The sequence below is a fragment of the Neopelma chrysocephalum genome, unplaced genomic scaffold (genome assembly GCF_003984885.1).
Source record: "Neopelma chrysocephalum unplaced genomic scaffold, ASM398488v2 Primary Assembly neopelma1_63, whole genome shotgun sequence".
NCBI classification, from domain to species: domain Eukaryota; kingdom Metazoa; phylum Chordata; class Aves; order Passeriformes; family Pipridae; genus Neopelma; species Neopelma chrysocephalum.
The window spans coordinates 12,231,222-12,251,366 of record NW_020897720.1 but is presented as its reverse complement, the minus strand read 5'-3'; the positions used below and the strand labels follow the sequence as shown (position 1 = coordinate 12,251,366).

General features: G+C 39.0%; 1 protein-coding gene across 8 annotated transcripts in view; it reads right to left on the bottom strand.

The window, feature by feature from the left end:
* Positions 1-20,145, bottom strand: part of FAM13B (family with sequence similarity 13 member B) — a 46,769-nt gene that overhangs the window by 23,123 nt on the left and 3,501 nt on the right. For 7 of the 8 annotated variants that reach the window (XM_027682896.1, XM_027682901.1, XM_027682900.1 and 4 more), the window contains exons 2-7: positions 13,158-13,324; positions 11,980-12,170; positions 11,294-11,506; positions 8,473-8,650; positions 7,758-7,902; positions 4,968-5,125 (exon numbers count right to left, since the gene is read on the bottom strand). In XM_027682896.1, coding sequence (XP_027538697.1) covers positions 4,968-5,125; positions 7,758-7,902; positions 8,473-8,650; positions 11,294-11,506; positions 11,980-12,136 — 851 coding nt within the window. In that variant the 5' untranslated portion in view covers positions 12,137-12,170; positions 13,158-13,324. Of the gene's footprint in view, positions 1-4,967; positions 5,126-7,757; positions 7,903-8,472; positions 8,651-11,293; positions 11,507-11,979; positions 12,171-13,157; positions 13,325-19,170; positions 19,277-20,145 lie in introns of those variants that run through there. The other variant, XM_027682897.1, reaches the window with a different exon arrangement.

Sequence of the window (20,145 nt, the reverse complement as noted above, 5' to 3'; positions counted from 1 at the left end):
TATGAAAAATCTACTATAAAAAGCAGTGATTGCAACATATATACCTCACTCAGAAAGAAGTAAATACTAACTGCAGTATAACTCAGAGGTGGGGAGGTAAACAAATGCTTTTTTTTAACTATTACAAGCAACTGAGCCCTAAAAGCTGAAAAATGAGATTTTAGTCTGCTCCTTACCGTGCAACAACACTGTTGCCAGACAGAGTTGATTTTAAATATTATTTTCATGAACGCATATGGTAAACCCCAAAATACAAGGCAGTTTGCCACTCCTCTGGAAAACTGAACAGGCACTACACCACTGCAAAGTAGTTTTGATATGAGCCTGACTTGCACTAAAAAATGTAGACAGTCTCTCTGTTTACTTAAGAAGAGTTTTAATACAGCAAAGAACATCTTGATTAGACCTTACCGGGTTTATTACTAGTTCCACCACCAGAGAGGGAGACCACCTCAAGCAGACTTTCTATTTTTTTGTTCCTTCAAGCAGATGAAACACAAGCAATAAAGGACTTTCAATTAAACAGAAGCTGATAAGGAAAGTGGCTAAGGTATTTATTTAAAAATAACTACACTAGTTTGCCTTAGACACCTTAAACCCACCATGGCACAGCTGAACAAGCAGGTGCCCACAGGGGCTTTTAATTTCTTTTCTTTCCTTTTTTTTTTTAATGGAAATTTGCTGGTGAATTAAGTTCTTTCTATGATTTGTGTGTGTGTGTTTTCCTGGGTGAAAAATGAAAGCTGATCTATTCCAAAGGCACCGACAGAACAGGCAGCACTCAACTACCATTTCAAAATGGACACGGCTTTGGGAAATTAAAACACCTGAAAGAGAAGCCAGATCTTGTAGCCAGTGATTTCAAAGCTGCTGGATCAAACAACTGAGGGGGAACACACTGGTATTTTTCTTTCCAACAAAAAAAAAATAGTAAGACGTAGTTTACAGCTTAATATATTTCCATTTCACTGGTATTTCTGTGCACAGAAGTTCAGCATAGTCCTACTACTTGGGCAAAGTAAATTTTCTGATAAACACATTTTGTTTTGACGATACTTGAAATAAAATAAAATGAAGATATGAAGTTGTAAGTCAGCTTCATGAACAAGGCAAGAGAGAAGGGGCATGACCAAGAATCTCAGTAAAAGGATAGTAATATTCCAAAACATGACAAACATAATTTTACGTATCCATCTCAATAAGTCCTACTAAAGTTGCATTATAAAAAGTATGTTTACATTCTAAAGGTACTAATACATAATTGTGTACATTGAAATCCATTTACTATTAAAACAGTCACTCCTAGGATATACTGGGACAAAAAAAGAGGCAATCAGAGCACAAAGCACTGCAACACTCTAATTGCAAAAGAGAGCAAGAAAAACTCAAGTCAAGGGCACAAGTACAAACACTATTTATAGGAAAGTGATGACCTGAAATCCTTTTATTTTACCACCTGAGACAATGAGGAACTGTGTCAAGATCAGGGAGAATCAAACTCATCTCCAAAGAATCCAGATGACTTCAGACATGGTTCACAACAAAATTTTCCATCTCAGTGTGTAACCTTCAGCCCCCAGCACAGGACGGCTCTCCAGTGCTTTTGTTCAACACCTTCAGGTGCATGAGAGGGACTCAGCAAAAGCTGGGCATAAATCAGCAGTATTGCAAAGCCTGGAGAATCCTCTTACTACATAAAGAATGTTTTACATCTTCAACTAATCACTTTAGCAATTAAGCCCTTTCTGAAAGAAATGTGTCAATCTTGGCTAAAAAGCCAATTCCAACTCCTGAGCCCACGTTCCACAGTTCAGGAATACTTTTTAAAAGCTGTGATTTACACTGCCAGGCAGAGCCTGAACGCAGCATGACACAGCAAGACACACAAAGGTAAACATCTTTGTTTCATAATGCTAACCCACTCCTAAGAACCCCTCCTGCACTGCCTCCCTACCCACAAAAGGTCCCGGTAAAAACATACCTTGAGTAGAAAAATATATTAACTAGAGATAAAATATGTCCAAGTTATCCTTAGTAATTTCCTGACTGTACACAGATTCTTCTATCTCATTCAAATAATCAGTTCTGACATATTATGAAATGAAATAATCTCCAAAACACATTTAACCTCCCACAGTTTCAAAGTTAAAGTCTTAACTACAAATCATATCAAAACGACATCGTCCTTTCAGAGATTTACCTGTGCAGGAGAACTTTACAGGCCATTCTGATTATCTTTGCTATCCCAAATGAGCACTTCATGTAAAAATGCCTCATCTGGAAGCCAGCAAAGCGAGCTGTTGGCTGCTGGCTGTGCATGGTGCTCGCTGGGCTCCGGGGGCTGGCACTTCTGGAGTGCTGCACTAAACCCTGCAGTCTAAATAGAAATCGACTGCAACATGAGGTCACTCCTGACAATAAGCTGCCCAATCAACACTTGAAAGCTTTTCTAACGTGTTGTTTACAGATTTTCCAGGGTGGAAATAGGAACAAAAAAACAGCACTACGCTAAAATAGTAATATATTTCCCAGCAATTCAGGCAGGTGTTTATATTTGGTCAGCTTTACCATGCATTTTGTCTCGCTTGGTTAATATTATCACCTCTCTCTGATTAGAGCTGATTAAACCACAAAAGGGTTAACAAAAATATCACAGAAGCAGTGAGGATGTTGCCCCTCTCTCACTGCATTTAATAGAAACAAAGTAAACTGTTTATACAACTCACATGTCGTATCTTGTATTTTTACACATATAGTTCTGAAAAGCCCCAACACAAAGGGTTTTATATTAGACTTCTGACTGACAGTATTTGAGATGAACTGCACAAGTACAGCAAATACTGCTTGGCAAGGCACAGTGATGAAAAATTTGGAATAATGACAGGGAAGGAGCCTGAAGTAGTTATTTCAACAGCACATCTTAAAATTCATCTGCAATGCTGACTCGGTGATTCTTTTCTCTAGAAGTCAGGACATCAAAACCAAAAAGAGCCGTGGGGGAAAAGGCTCCTGGTAAAGGAGAACAGTTTCCTTTCCATGCACAATTCCAACCTGTGTGCAACAAATGCTCCCTGCCTGGGGAACGGGCTCCAAGATCACTCAACAGGTTTATTTGAAATACCATTTGCAAGTAGCCTCTAAATCAAACTGCATTAATGATTATCCACATTCCCACCAGAGCTCAAACTCAAAGTCAAATTAACACCAGGCAGTGCAGGAAGGTCACAGGTTTCAGAAAGTACAAACAGAATGAGTACAGAGAAAAGGTACTGAGCAAAATTATAAGCAAGTTATAGTCCAAATAACCAGGAGGAAGGTCAGGTGCCCCATTGTATGAATCAAGATAACCAATATTTAACATGCAACCTCAGCATTCTTTTCCTTCTCTCCACAGAGACCAAAATGTACAGATAGCTGGTTCCCAAAATCTAACAGTAAAAATGCAACAAAACTCCAGGACAGAGAACTGAAAGAATCATGTTTGAGACCTGCTTCTCCTTCTCTTTTATATATAAGCTGCCAGAGGCCTTACCTCGAGACAGAGATAAATAATCCCAATAAACCTGCATTAACATTTGCTTTTTTAATTATTAATTTTTTTACATCAAGAAACTAAGTCCAAAAGAAGGCCATTAAATATGTACATAAAAGCCTTTAGGTTTGGGGTAATATTCACAGTATTTATAGTGGTTAAAAGTTTAAGAAAGCATACTTTCTCATTAACTTCAATTTTTTTAATGCTTCCTGCAGTTGATCTGGTTTTACAGTCAAAATTCTCCTTCTTCTACAGGATTCCTCCTTATCCTTTCCCACAAATTATGTAAAATGCCAACCACAATTAATGCCTATTCATTTTTAATTAACCCTAAACATCAAGTAAAAATGTTTTTCTCTTCAGGCTATCCAATTTAAACTCTTAAACATGTTGAGTTTGTCACTACTGCTGTGTTTACACATTCCAGAAGCAACCTAATACCTGTGAACAGTTAAACTGCAACCTCTTTTTTGTTTTACTCAAACTAAAATTAAACAGTTTTATTGCTGACCAAGATAATTAACTATTAAAATATAATTTAAATTACAAAACAGGGTTATGTTTCTCTCATTATTTCATATTTTACAACTTTTTGCCCTGATGTAGAAGGAAGTGTGCTGCCAGCAGCTGAACAGATTTCAACCCAAAATCTACATTCTTGAAACGACTCATTCTTAGGCAGTAACTTAATTGTGATTTTCCCTTAATTTCTGCTGCTTTTAGTCACACTTTTATTATAAATTCCTCCTCACCCCTCCCTACAAGTTCTTCCGTGCAATGTCCCTACCAAACATATGCTGTAGAGGGGAAGAGGTAAAATTCACCATCTGTAAATGTAAACTCTAAGTACAAGTAAAGCAGACTCAAAAATAAAATCTTATGCCTTACAAGCAAGTGCAAATAAGCTCTCAAAAGGAAGTATTTTATGTTTATGGATCTCCTTTATGAGGACTGCTCTTAAAAGCTGACTCCCACTCCAACATTCCTGCCTGTATCACACTTTCCAACTTCCAAACCTGCCCACAGCTCTCCACCAGCACGTGACAAGAAACAGTCCCAGGATTTCCCACCACAAGGGAGTGGTGGAAAGATGGTACAGGATGGGTTTGCATCTACCATATGCAGACTCTTTATTTCTGCTACAAAATTTACTGTTTAAATACCACTTAACAGTTTCACTAAAATATGCCCTTTTTACCTTTCTCTGCATAAATCACCATATTTAATCCAATCTGAGTCCTACAGGCATTCCTCTGCTGAATTTGGGAACAGTTATTTTAACCCATATTTTACTATTATAGGAACTGCACCTATTTCTAAAGCTTCAGTGTGTAGACACCACCACTTATGTCAAAATCCTGACAGCTTCTCTCTGACAGAATAAACTATAATCCAGATTTTAAACCCAAACTCCAAAGCAGGACTGAGTTACCTTGTTGATGCTGTAACACTCCTGGAATCCGAGAGACTCCCTGTCACATCTAGATGCACCACAGCTGGCCTTTCAACAGGTTTCTCTGTGCCATCTTCTGGAAGTTCTTCAGACTGCTCAAGCTTTACATCTTCCTCTTCTTCCAAGAGATCATTGATCTAAAAAAGATTTAATCAGAGTTAATGGATTGAGAAATTCCTTTTAAGAGGTCCGGGGAATTAAAAGAGCATGAGAGGTATGAAAGTAATGTACGTGTAAAAGCAGAACACTTTTCAATTTTAGAAAAAAAAACAGGCACACTGGACTTGCTTTTATGTAAAATCATAAATTCCACATCATTAAAAAGCTACTTTTGAGACACTGGACAAAAACTGAAAAGCAAGCACCACCTCCAATGCCACAAATGAACACAGGCAGATTCAAAAAACAACAAAATCCCAACCACACTGAAGTCATGAACCACAGAACCTTTCTTCTTCTTTGTATAAAACAGATAATTCTCCTCTATTCCACAGGAAGCCTTATTCATGTATCAGAAGCCTTTCCAAACCCTTCTAGGGGAGGCAATACAGAGGTCTACGAATCCAAACTTTAAAGCACTGAATGATCCAAACTTCAAAGCACTAAATGAACACTTACAAAATTTCTGTGAAGCCTCTTGTCTATTTTTGTTTCTTTGTTTCCAAACACAGATGTTTTTACTGAAGCAGCAATACATAACCAATTTAAAAAGTAAAACAATATATCCAACTGGTAACTCTAGACAGCAACCTTCATTTTTTTAAAAAGCAACTATGTCTAAACTATGAAAAGATAAACAGAACAAAGTGATGCTGTTTGACTCCCAAGGCCCCTCTGTGATTGATTACTGATCTTCCAAAGGTACAAACCCAAAAATTAAAGTAGCAGCCTTAAGAAAATATGCTTTATAATATCTGCCACATAAGTGTAAAACAAAAGTACTAAATTAAGAAAAACTAAAACTTTAGAAGTTGAAGATTACAAAGAAGGCAGAGAGGAGGTATTTGTTTATTTTTAAAAGGGGTGTAATGTGTTACATGGCACTACATTCTGGGCAAGAAACATAGTTATCCCTGGTTTTCCTCTGTAATTGCAAGAGGATGTGCCAGTGAAGCAGAGACAAGCCCACCCACACACTGGGGGCAGCTGCCAGGGGGGCTGTGCCCGGCTGGGACAGCGGCCCTTCCGTCCCCACCGCACCACCCCCGACACAAGTGCACTGTTGACATCTGGTGGAGACACCGCGAAATTAAAGGGACACCCCACCCGCCTTCCAGCTGAGGGGAAAAACCAAACAAAACCACACACCAAACACACTGCTGTGCTCGGGAAACCCTTTTCATAGAATCATAGAACCAGCTGGGTTGGAAGGGACCTCTGAGATCATCAAGTCCAACCCTTGATCCACAACTGCTGTGGTTCCCAGCCCATGGCACTGATGCCACATCCAGTCTCATCTTAAAATCCTCCAGGGATGGAGAATCCACCACTTCCCTGGGCAGCCCATTCCAATGGCTGATCACCCTCTCTGGAAAGAAATTCTTTCTAATATCCAACCTAAACCTCCCCTGGCACAGCTGAAGACCCTGAGCCCTCTTGTCTTGCTGAGAGTTGCCTGGGAAAAGAGACCAACCCCCCCCTGGCTCCCCCCTCCTGTCAGGGAGTTGTAGAGACTGAGGAGGTCTCCCCTGAGCCTCCTCTTCTCCAGGCTGAACAGCCCCAGCTCCCTCAGCCTCTCCTCATAGGACTTGTGCTCGAGTCCCTTCACCAGCCTTGTTGCTCTCCTCTGGACCTGCTCCAGGACCTCAATATCCTTTCTGCACATCATGAGGCACGGCCAAGTCAGTCATTTCAGAGCATGAGAGCACAGACCAACCCCAATCACAGACCCAGGGACAGTCCCAGCCTCCAGCTGCAGGAGCCTCAGCCCAGCTCTGTCCCACAGCTCCCTGCAGGCAAGAAACATATTTATCCCTGGTTTTCCTGCTCCCTGCAGGCAGCAGGGCTGTGGCAGGTCCCAGTGCCAGACATGGTCCTGCACTGAACTCAGAGAACCTTGCAGAGCTGCAGTGTTTGCTGAGGAGCATCCAGAGCAGAGCTGCTCAATCCCCAGCTCGCTGCCCACGCCTGGCACACCAGACCAAGGGCTACTGCAGGGAAGAACAAGCAACCAGCTGCCCTCCTACCTGCCCTACCTGTCCTGCTGAATAGGGGAGGGATTCATAAGATAGGCTTCATTAATTCAGTATTTCTTGTTACTTTCCCCAGCAACTGCTTGTTATTTATTCTTTTTCCTCTTTACAGAAAATACATCATTTTGAAGTCTTAGAATCAGAAACACCACTCAAAACCTTTGGATTAGGAAAACACCACTGAGAACATCATCAAGTGCAGTATGAGACCCTGTATGTTTCTGTAAGACACACCCAGAAATACTGTTGACCAAGACAGCAACAGCTTGGTTCTTCATTTGGTTCAAAAGCAGTTCATTCCTAAAAAGGTACTCAGAAAGCTCTACTGTTTAGACAGCATGACAATGTCTGATGGTTTAGTTCCTATGGATTTTCCTACATGGCACAGTTACATTTATTACAAAAGCAACAATTTCAGAAGCATTAAGAAAATTAAGAAAATGCCAGGTTTTGTCAGTTTGCAAGAAACTACTAGAAGGCAGGCTAAAGAAATTATACTTCAACATATCTTTCATAATCATAAATGTGTATAACAGATAGTTAAGTGATAACATATTGCTGTTCAAAATATTCTTACCTGCTCAGTTATTGAGCTTAAATCATTTGTAGATGAAAAATCTTCCTCTTCATTCTCAAAAAATTCATAGTAGTTCTCCAGAAGTCCCGCCATTATTCTGCTAACTATTTCTTGTTCTTTCAGATCCTCCACATCTGTGTAAATGCTAAAGATTTAAACACTGTTTTAGTTTAAAAATCAAAATCCAACTGTTTCCCAAAGAACTCCTGTGAATGACTCCCATGACTAAGGGCTACATTTCACACCATTACCCCACATCCATTCTGAACACACAGAACTTCAAGCATGCCTTCACACTGCTGGCTTTATAAAGCTTTATATTATTTTATATTTTAAAATGATGAAGTAGCAACTCTTTAGTCCATTAAATTTTTATGAGGAATATTTAAAATTCAAGTGTTTTCCTGTAGAGAGGAAACTCCAGGATAAGCTGATACTTTAACAGCCTTCTCCTAGAACTGTTTTCTTGCTACAAATAGTAACTTTACGCACTATCACTAAAATATTTGAACCTCAGAATAAATAAGTAATGCAACAATCAAATCAGTGGTTGCTAATCAGCTCACAGACAAGTTGTTGTTTAAATCCCATCAAAAACTGCAAAACCATCCTGTGGACTTGCTACTGTTGCTCATGGACTAGGAATGACTTTAAACTACAGATATGCCCTCAAATTCACCTAGAAACACTTCATGAACTTTTATAATTAACTTACTGAAAAACATCCGGGCCAAAGACTGCAGCTAAAGAACTTGCTGACCAAATTTCTTCATGATGAGATGCTACATTAGCTAAAAATTTACACAGAAACTTTAACAAACTGTAATTAACAGGTGGAAGCTGCTGCAAGAGGAACCTCAGCTTTCTTCCAAATTCATCTTCATTATTATAATCTGAAAAAGGAATAATAATATTTTAACCAAAAATAAGATATCTGCTTTTTCATATTTGATACTGATCAGACTTTTTCTGACAATTTCTTCTGAAGTACAACTAATATGGTCAAACCACAGCCCAAAATGTCAGAATTGACTTGCATTTGTTCAATAATTTCTACCACAGTCTCCTCTGCAAGTCCAATCTGCAGTTGTCAGCACATTTTCCCCAATTAACACTCACTCAAATTTCTGATTTCATAGGACAAACTCCTCTGCATGTTTTTGGTTTACCAGTGTTATGTAAGAGTTGCTTTGCAGACCAGCTCCAGAGACAGGGAGCTACCTTCCATCTAGTTAAATTCTCCTATCAGACAAGCTACTTTGACACTTTGCCTTTATAAGCATCCCATCCTCACCACTCTACTTGCTTCACTGATAAATCCAAGCTATCTCAATGCAATCATCTTCACACATGCTTAGACTGAAGCTTGTTGATTCCATTTCAGATCTGAAAAAGGGTCACCATAAAACCTCTTCCTTCTCACCCCACTTAACTATACCCTTCATCAAAATATCTCCCCATAAATCTCATTTGTTGCATCATCAGCCTTACAGGTAACAAGGTTCAAAGAGTTTACAGATGTTTGTACCTAGCTGAGAAATCCCATATATAGGAAATTTATCAGTTTTTCTCCCGTTTTGCTTTCCTGACAAAGAGGCCTCCCCTTCTTTCTCAGACACTTGAAAACTCTTCTGAGATCAGTTAGAAAGGGAAAAGTATTTTTGAAGGTTATGAGGCACCACTCTGCCTCTCTAGATGAGAGAGCTGAGACATCCTAGTCCTTAATATCAAAGCAAAGAGTGAGTAAACTCCCTGTTGTGTAAGCACAGGAACACCAAGCAGTAACTGCACAGGGTTTCATTTGCTCAGACACAGTCAACATCTACAGCAGTTGAATACAGCAACCAGGCACAGAAAAATAGTTGTCTCAGCACAGTAACACAATAAAATGAATATTTCATTGTTAGAACAGAAAAAAAAGGACTTTGAAAAGTACTTTCACAATGCAGACCTTCAAAAAGAAAGGGAGCAAGAGAGAGGTGACAATCAGACCACTTTACACATACTTCATGTTCTGTCTAACCAATCTGTCCAGAAATTAAAGTTCTAAACAACAACCAGAGACCTAAAAGGAGAACCTTCTTACCTCTACCTGAAGTCCTCTGACACAAAAACAAGAAAACACACTTCTGGGACATGTGACTTTGTGCAATCAGGTCAAATTCACACTTCCAATTACCAAAATGACCTGTCTTTGAGGAGCCACCTGCATGGAAGGAGCCCCTAACGATGTATATAGGCCACACCTTGTATCACTAATTGTTTTGAGAACTAAGCCTGACCTAACAATATAAAGGACAGCTAAAGAGGGAAAAAAAACAGAGCTAACATATGGATCCACAATAACTTCCACCTTCTGCACCTGTGTAAGCAATTCCTCCTCAAATGCAGCTGATGATGGAATTCTGGAAACTAACTGAGGTATGTCCATCACACAGCCAAAAGCCAATTAGAGGAAACCAGGATACTTAGGAGAGGAAAATGAGGCAGCCCCACACTGCTGCAGATGATGCTCCAGAGAGTCCCAGCACGTGAAAACTGCTGAACCTACTCCTCCCACAAACCAATTCCCACTCTGAGCAAACAGGACGATCACAAGCACCATCGAGTTCTTATCAGGAATAAACCAAACAACAGAAAATTAAATCAAACAAAAACGTGTCTTACAAAGCCGAAAAAGCCCAGTATTTGAAGAGAATTTACAGTGGAAAAGGAGCAACACTCCTGCAGGGAGACAACCAGTAGTGGCCCCTTTGAGGACATGACTGATGCAGTGCTGCAAGACAAGTGCTTCCAATAGTCAAGTTATGAACCAGCTCCAACATCACTCAACACAGCAGAGGCCAAAAGACCCAGGAGGGTGGATACAGAGACACAAGCTGGGAATTGGTAAAGAAAATAGCTGTGCCAGCATATGGGTGTCAGTTTGAGAGGGCAAAGATTTGTAGTATAAGAAAAAACACACTTAGCAATAACAATATGCTGATGACAGGTGGTTTTTTCCTCCTACAAATGAATTTTAAGCTGAAAACAATCCACAGTGGGAGAGCAAATATGACATGAATATAAGACTTGAGATTGCTTTTCTAGTATATAAAAGTTTTAAGTGCCATGAAAGCATAGGCAGAGTAAGTGAAATAAGAGAGAAACAAAGGCATTCCCCAGCACTTTCAATGCACCAGTGGTGGGAAATTGTCCAAAAATTTCAATTCCAGTAGTTTTGACCAGTGTTCCAGCACTCTCACACAACATGGAACATTCAGAACTAATCAGCAGGATATGTGGCAGCTTCACCATTTTCCTACACGACAGATGAACTGTGCCTTTGAATCCAGACTGAGCTTCCTAAATAAGACCAATTTATTGGGGTTTATGCTAAGAAAAGGTATATTTGAATGCCTCCTGATATACATATTATTACACAGAGCACCAAAGACATGCTGGTGCCACTAGAAATCTCAATTCAATACTGGGTTTTACTCTTAAAAAAAAAAAAAATCACAAAATAAAAGCACCAAATCAAAAGTAGTTATTACCTTGAGAAAGTTGCATCAAATGTATGTGCAAACTGCCTGGGATAACTGGCTCTGGAAGTTCTTGAAGAAAAAATCTAAGAAGGCTGATAGCTGAGGGTACATCAGCTTCTTTAACCAGGTCCACATCTTCTCCGTTATCGTATCGTTGCCGGAGCCACTCCACTGTCTCAGCATTCCCATTGACTTGAAAAAGTCCTTCTTGTTCCAGACCCCCTGAATTAGGAAAAAAAAAAAGTTGCAGAAATAAACTTTGAGATCCAATATGTACAAATGTATCAGAAAAAATACCTATAACCACATATGCACAGTTCCCACACTGAGTGAAACACTTTTTGGACAACAGGTTTGCAAGACTTCCAGCAGTCCTTGTCCCAACACACACGTTCTTATGCCCAGCTAACAATAAAATAACAGGGTAAATGTTAGCAGTACCTAAACCACAGCATTTCCTAGGAGATGCCCTGCTGAGCTGACTGCATTGCTCTTGGCTAGAAAACAGCGATAATCAGATATAACAGGAGTAAAGAAAGGAACTGTGTATTGCCAAAAAACCCCCCAAAACATTCAAACCACATCCAGTTAAATGTAAGTAACTTCAGAAAACAAGTACTCTTCAAAACCCCCAACCTATTCTGTAAGAATAAGAGTTAAATGTATTATTTAAAGCACAGCAAGGTAATACATACCATGTTCCTCAATATAGTCCACGACATGGCGGACTATGAATGGAACCTCATTGTCTGGTTGCCCTTCTTGCTGCAGCTCATCAAGTGGAATTCCAAATATTTTGTTAGCAAGAACAGAGTTGCAGTTACTCAAGGAAGGGGAGGAGCTCTTCCTCATATCTTTTTGCAGCCAAAAATCAAAGCTGTCTTTTCTGTCAAATAAGAGGAATTAAAACCAAAAAAACACGCTTCAGTGTACGCTGTTGAAAGCATTGACCTGTAACACAAAGTGTTTTAATTACCTAATGCAAATACTCTCTAGTCTGCCTCCATCAGTTCACTGAACTAATGAACAGTTCTGTGATGACTCCAAACTCAGCTGACTTGATAAACGACTATCACTGAGGTGTTCTGTCCAACCCTCGACAGAGAGATGAGAAGAACATGGAGAGCAGCAAAGGAAATGCAGAAAATTCTAGTTACAGCATTTGCTAATTAAGGTCCAAGGTCCTCTGGGAGAGGTAGGTTCCTCAGTACCTTTTCTAACAGTATTTAGTGGTCAGGCTTCCAGAACTCAACAAAAAAGCCACTCGACAGGAAACAAAACCAGTGGATCCTCCCAAAACCAAACCCCAAGTTTCAGTGATATGAAATGATTACATATTTTCTGATACACAACTGTACTGTAATCTACTTCTAATATATTTGACATTTTCTGGTCTACATAATGAAGCTTTCAACACCTGCATCAAATTAAAAGTTCTACTGAACATAAAACCCCCAAAACTAGTTTCTAGATGCTCAGTGATACCGTTCTTCTATCATGCAGAAGCTCAAGCTTCACTTGCAAGTCTTTGCTTGATAAAGGATCTAGACAGATAACAAAGGTATCACCAGAGGCAGTGTAAGTCACTCAGTTAAACTGTTATCCTGTCAAAACCAAAATATTTCTTCTAGCAAAGAAAAAAACCGTCCTTTCAAAACAAATAATAAAAAGAAAAGAAAACACACTTGTTTAAATGCAAGCAATCAGTGTCATAGAGGTTGACACAGCAAAGCAAACATGAAGCACACGCTGTTAGTCAAAGCACTGCAACCAAACAAATTCTCTGTTTACTGATGGATAAATTCTAATGGATTAGACACCCTGAAATCCATATTTCCTTTTTTTTTCCAGTAAAACAATTTAAGAAACCTACCTCAGAGTACTTAAACAGCCGAGTTTGAAAAACGCTTTCTGCGCCAGCTGCCCTCACTGACCAAGCATTCTTTTGTCATTTATGGTTGTTTAAGATTATGGCAAAAGATCAGCCTGTAGTTCCTCATTGAAGAATAGCAGAACTCGATCAGTACTTCAGCAGTTAATCTGAAAATAAGGAAAATGTTATTAGACCATAAAGTTTTCAACAGTTTTAAACTCGGTCACAAGTCTAAACATCACATTGGAGGAATTCTCCTTGTCAAATCATCAGCTTCTTATTCTGAACAGGAAGCATAAAGACCACATTAGCACAGCTCATGAGAGCTCCCAAAACTGCAAATCCCCTTTTTTCACTTAGAAGTTAACCAAACTTGAAGTGAAAGTTATCATGGGACATCTAAGTCTTAACAATTATTAAATAATTTGCAGACTCATTCAATCCTCTTCTGAGGAATCAAGGAGGGCTAAGTAGGTTAAGCAGAAGTGCATACTAAAATATTGAATGGCTGTAAAATTTTTAGAAGGATGTCAGGCACTGATTTAATACACCATTTTTAAACAGTAAGACCAAACCCAAAGTCCTACCTAACCAGTTTCAGTGGAACTGATCATCTTGTCTAGGAAGCTGGTTACGTGTTCCAACTGCCAGATCAAAGTCCAAGAGATCATCAGATCTGGATCCAGGAAGCAACTTCCCCCAAGTCAGATTCCATAGAAACACCCACACTTGTGCCACCTTTTATTTATAATCCAGATTATCTGGACATTTTTCATGTTCTCAGCTCTCAAAATAGCTACAAACCACAGCAACAGCCTTTATCATTTTCTGTGGTATAAAAAATTTAAGCTGCAGCTTCATGGCACAGTGGAGCTGATATAAAGTCCCAAATCAAAGGGTCACCTCAGCCTCTTGATCTCACCCATCACTACCTGTTTATTTTAACTAAACTCAAGCAACTCTGAGTGGGCAAAACTAGCTTATGAGATGCACATACACACACACACACAACACCACAACTAGACAATAAAAAGGCTTCTCCCAGCTTTAAAGTTATGTACTGAAACCTCCTGTTTCATAACTGGAGATTGATATGACTGGAGACAAGAACCTTCCCTCTCTCTGCTCCCCCACACCAGCTCTTGCTTCTGTTCCACATCAGAACAAATCAACTTCATCCTCGCTTGTGAAGTCCTGACAACCCACCACTGTCCTTTCAGTGCCTAAATGCCTGTGACAACAGGAATCCAGAGGCTTTCCAACAGTTTGAATAAAGCAGTTTTCCTGCTCCCAAGCCTCTCTAAACCGCATCCACGTGTAGGTCATAAGCTCTATACAAGACTGCTTCAACCTGCTCAGTTTTCTTGCATTTAGGCCTAGAGGAAGAAATATTTCAGACTTAAAAGTGTTAAAGTCTTTGTCTATTGATGTAATGCCGACCAATATTCTTTCCTGCTCTGTGTCATCTGTCTCTATCTATTGTCTTGTATTACACACAGGTTGTAAATCTGTTATGTCTCACACAAGTGAATCCCGGTCTGAGATCAGGATTCCAGGTGAGCTGGCAACAGAAAATGAAGGGTTATATTGCAATCAACAGGTTTTACTTTTTTGTTTGTCTGAAGGGGGTTTTTTAACCAACCATTTTCAAATCTGATATTGCGTACTCTTCTAAAAGGTTATGTCAGATTCCAAGAGTGAAGCAGCTGCAATTCATGGCTCTCCTGTGATTTCTGAAGGCTTTGTACAGCCATTTTGCTTCATGTTTTGGTATATTAAGAAAAAGTCAACATATGTAAGTTTTCAATCAATCCCAACATATCATTATGAAGATGCACAAAGTCTATTTTCTCAAGTCTTACCAAAGTAAGCCTGTCCACAACGAACCAGAACACCTCACCCCTTGGCCAACTGTGGGGTTAAGGGCAGCTGGGAGAAAACCTCTGATGGATCTGCCACAATGTTTCAGGCTGCCTTGCTAAAACCAACAACCAAACCTAATAAAGAGGCCAATTCAGAAATAACCACTTCTTTATAATTCGGCACCAAATGAACACTCTCGAGGTGCAGCTTTCTCAGCAGAGGTAACCTGGTGCTCAGTTCACTCAGCCACTTTCACCAGGTGCTGCAGACAAACAGGCTGCCTGAACATTAATTGCATTCAGAAAAAAAAAAAAAAGAAAGAAAAAACACCGATTTCTATTTTAACTGGCTTGGCAACGCAACAATGAAGTTGAAAGAGCCTGGTTGTCTTATTGTTAGAGCAAAACCGGATTTACAACCCAAGCTTATACTTTAAACAAAGGTTTATAGGGCTTATCATCACCTAGAATTAGTGAAAGGCTCATTTTCACTCTCTCAGATACACACACACTTATACACACATTCCAGTACATCATTATAGGCAACAATTCATTTACAAATCATTTAAGCCTCTTCCCTTTTAACCCAGGCTTTGGGATCTTCACAGGCTGTGATACAATGCATCTGGTATTTACCAAGCCTAGAAAAAGCTGGAAACTCTCAGAAAGTTATTCAACTTCCAGTAAGTTTTATTTCCTGCTATTTGCAGCATTGTAAAACTGTTAATAATTAAACATTACATCTCTGCTTTTTCTACGGATCAAAAGCTTTCCCACTTGCCCTCTCTTGACTCAGGAAGTGCAGCACTTCCATGTAGACATGTAAGAAAACTAGGACAAGATATGGAACCTTCAGGATTATTTCTGGACCCTTTTGCAAACATTAAGCATTGCTGTGGATTTTTTTTTTACTTTTTTGCCATGATCAATCAACACAGAAAACAGGAGCTGGTCCATTCAGTCGACTATTCTTATTTTTGTCCATATTATCCTGATCCTTTTGAACGTGTGCTTCCCCCTCCCAATTTCACAACCTAAATGCTCCACAAGACTTATCAAGAAAAAGAAAAAAAAACAGAACCCCCCCCAAACAAACAAAACAATAACAAAAACAAAACAAACAAATGAAAAAGAAAACCAAATAGGTTATGTTTTATTACAAATATTCTGGTTGCATCTTTCTCAATCTACTTCCCCTCCTTGTTACTACAAACATTTAAAGACATCCCTAAGCTACAATCATGTTCTACAAAATTTAAATACAGAAAACTAAAAATACATCTTATTATAACCACATATTATACTATAAGTTCATTCATTTACAAGAGGCTGAAGAAAAACATACTATGTCCTCTGCAACATGTCGAGCCAGGGTATCTTAAATTAGGGTAAAACACAGTTTTGTTCTGCATTGAGAATTTCAGTGCTCTCACACATTATTAAAAAAACTTTGCTTTGTTTTTTATTAAGGCAAGTTCTTCACAGAGTCTGCTGGGAAAACAGCACCATGAGCTTCATTTTGCCATCATAACAGCATTCACTTATCTTGGCAATTAAAGAAGTATTCACACCCACACATGAAATGCCACTAAAGAAAACACAGCACACACAGCTCACCATTAATATTTGAGGAATACACAGGAAAATTTAGACTTACATTTAGTTCAGCTTTTACATTACTGACTGAACTACAAAAAATACACGGGTGTCATTTTAAATTAAAGTCCTCAGGGTTCCACCACCTTTCCTTGAAACAAAGGAATGAAGCAACAAGTACAAATAAACAAAGAAAGGCTGCAAACTGAGACTGTGCCATAGGAATGAAAACATTAATTCTGCCTCTAGAATTTCTGCCACAAGTCTCAACTGTTCAAGCAATTCTTTCATTTGATTGTTTTATCTAGCAAGAAATTCATATTGTCTCTGAAGCCAAACCCAAAGCTAACAGTGACTGCTGCTCTGCTCTACTTTTAATATTTTATTTCGTGACATTAGCAGACACTGCCAGTGATTTTTTTTTTTTGGTACCACTAAATATAGGATTTTTAGATAGGAAAAAAGTGTCATAGGGCAACAAAACAGCCTGTCCCCATTGCTCAGGAAATACACCTCAAGTTTTTTGGCTTTTTGAGCTTGCAGTGCTGTGACCCTGTGAGCCACCCACGGGTCCTAAAAGGTCACGTACACATCCTCCAGTACAAAGAGGATCAATGCTCCTTTTCTGCAACACAAGGAGGTTTATTTACAAATAAAATTCCACAAAAGCCATTAAGTGTCTCGAAGTTTTTAGTTCCTTGCTCTATATTTGATAAATAATATATTAGGTTACTTATATGACTTATAACAGGACAAAATCCGTGACGTCCTCCTGGATGCCAACAGCAAACTTACTGTTAAAGCAAAATAAAGAATTCTTTTTTTTATTATTATTTGCTAACTTTGAAATGTTCAAAGTTGTAATAGATTTTATGAATTTCTAAATTATGGGCAAAACTTATGACACAGATTCCAACTTGGAATCACGGAAACTCTCCTCATGAAATGACATCATGCAGAGCAGCTGCCAGGCGTGAGCATGAGCAAGGAGCTTCCCCAGGAAACTTTTGTGTACCAGCTCACTGAGGAACATCCAGACCATTTGGCTACTGCTGTACTACACACTGTTTCATTTATGTTTTAAAAAAATAGCAACCAGCTCTCTTCTCCTTACTTTTAAGCTTCGTCGAGATAAAAGGAAGCTGATTTTTTTGTAATGTTAGGTCAGGATTGTAACAATTGACAGTGGCTGATTTTTATGCCATTTGTATACTCAAATGACTGGGGCATTCCCAAAGGATGAACTGCTGTTGGGCAAAAGAGCTTTTGCTCATCTGAACGCTACCACAAACCCAGGACACTGAAAAGGACAAACAATACTTGTCTCAAGAGCACAGCTAAAAGCAAGCAGAGCTGTGCAAGTGCTTGAATAGGAACAGAATATCCTCCATGTAAAAAGAACAATCACATATTAAAAATTTGAGTAGTCAAAACAAAAATTATTTAAAATAAAAGTTTTAAACCCAGCAAGATTAGCTTAAAATAGATCTTAAAGCAAGATTTCCTCTTTTTGACTGCCAGTGAAATCAGCTATCGAGAGGTATTTCAGGCACAAGTCCAGACTGGCAAATCAGACAACTGGGATCAGTTATTATCTTTAATTTAACAAGCTGGTCTTAAGGATACAATCCCCATCCCCACAAAGTCATAATGTTTGAAATTAAGTATAACTGCAGAATTTAACTTGCACGTGTTGGAATAAAAGCCTTCTCAAGCAGATGTGATTCCCTGCTCCCTTCATTTCTCGTCACAGTCACTGACTCTTCACTGCCCTGTTTGCTTTCTGGTTAAGTAGGAATCAGAAGGAAACAAGCTCGTTGCAGTTTTGCACACAATCACAAAAGGAGTCAGCAGAAGCATGAACACCAGCTCTTTAATTAATTAACTGCTTGCCTGTATATGCCTTCACATGTGCACTCACACACACTAAACCTCAACTCCATTAGCAGAAATTCTCCATCGTTTGCCACCAGCACTTCTGAGACTGCCTCAAAAACCACCCAACTGACAAAATACTGGTTATACTGACAAAGCAAATAAAAGCACAAAAAATACAACATAAGATTGAGGAGGATGCAATTATAATGCAATTTTTGTTTCCTGGAAATGCAGTAGTAGCAAGCCTTCTAATTTACAAATTAGAACAATTTAAATTAAGCCTTTATGTCCTTACCGTGGAAGAAAGCAACAGAACACCTCATCAAAGCTCCTCTGGAAAAGATATTAGTAAAACTAATGGAATGTTGTATTTTCTCGGGTTTTAAATTTACAAGCCAAGAAACCATAATACTGATTAGGATTCATTTTCCAATCAGTATAGTTTAGTCTACAGTTTCAGCTGACAAAACCTGATCACTCTGTCTGTAAATAAACCCATCAAAACCAGATCTTCATGACAGGTAGATACTATTTATTAGTAAATCCTAAAATACAGTGACTGATTTGAGTATTCCAAACACTGTAAAACAATTCCACACTCTAAAAGAACAAGCTGAGGGATCACTAAAACATTAGCTGGTTTTGATATGCAAAAATAACGTTTTATATTCACTTACTAGATAAAATCCAGAGGCTTTTTAGCAGCATTAGAGCAGCTCGTAATCCTTCTGCAACTCTATTGTAGCAAGAGGAATGAAATCAAACCACCAGCGATACCAGAAAAAGTAGATGTTTGCTCAGTGCCTCACACCCACCACCACACACGGCCAGATTTGCTCTCATCTGCTGCTGCCAATGCACATGTGCAGAATTATAAAGAAACTTCCTGCTCGCACAGATCCCATCACATTCTTAACAACAGTAGTTAATAAATAAAAAGGCTTTTGTATCTTGTGTAACAGCTAATTATAGTCATCCTACTCGCCACCCCTCAATGCAAAGCTCTACTCCACCAACCACACAGGAATAATTGCCTCTGCCTCAGATAATACAGAACTTATGAGCAGGGGCATTATAAAAGTACAGTAAGGCAACAGACAGGAGGAAATTATCAGTAAAACCATGAAACTGGAGAGGTTCATGTTATAAAACCAAAGCAGTTTAACAACTGACACTGCTGTTAAAACAGACTTCGGAACAGAAGTCAACCTACCTCAGAGGGACCAAAAAAGCAAACTATAAATATATAATGCACTTGATTCATTATACATAAGTTATTGTATTACATACATTTATCATCTGCTTGTTTCCCCCCACTCACAAACAGGTAAGCAGAAACACAGGCTGGAACTCAGCAGATTACAAAATGATTACACAGCCCATTCCCTATCAAAACACTGCCTCTGCCACAGCCACGAGCACGTGCCACCAAAACACAGGACTGGCTCAGCATCCCCACTGCAGGAGTAACACGTTTCATCCCATTCTGCAGCAATGACTCTGAATTGCAAGAAAAGAAAGGGAAACCAAAAAAAAAAAAAAAGAAGAAAAAAATAAAGAACTGGTCCTGAGGTCTCCTCCACAACCAATTCCTGTGGCAACCTGATTATGACCAAATTTGAAGACACAACCAGAAATCATAAGGTTAAAAA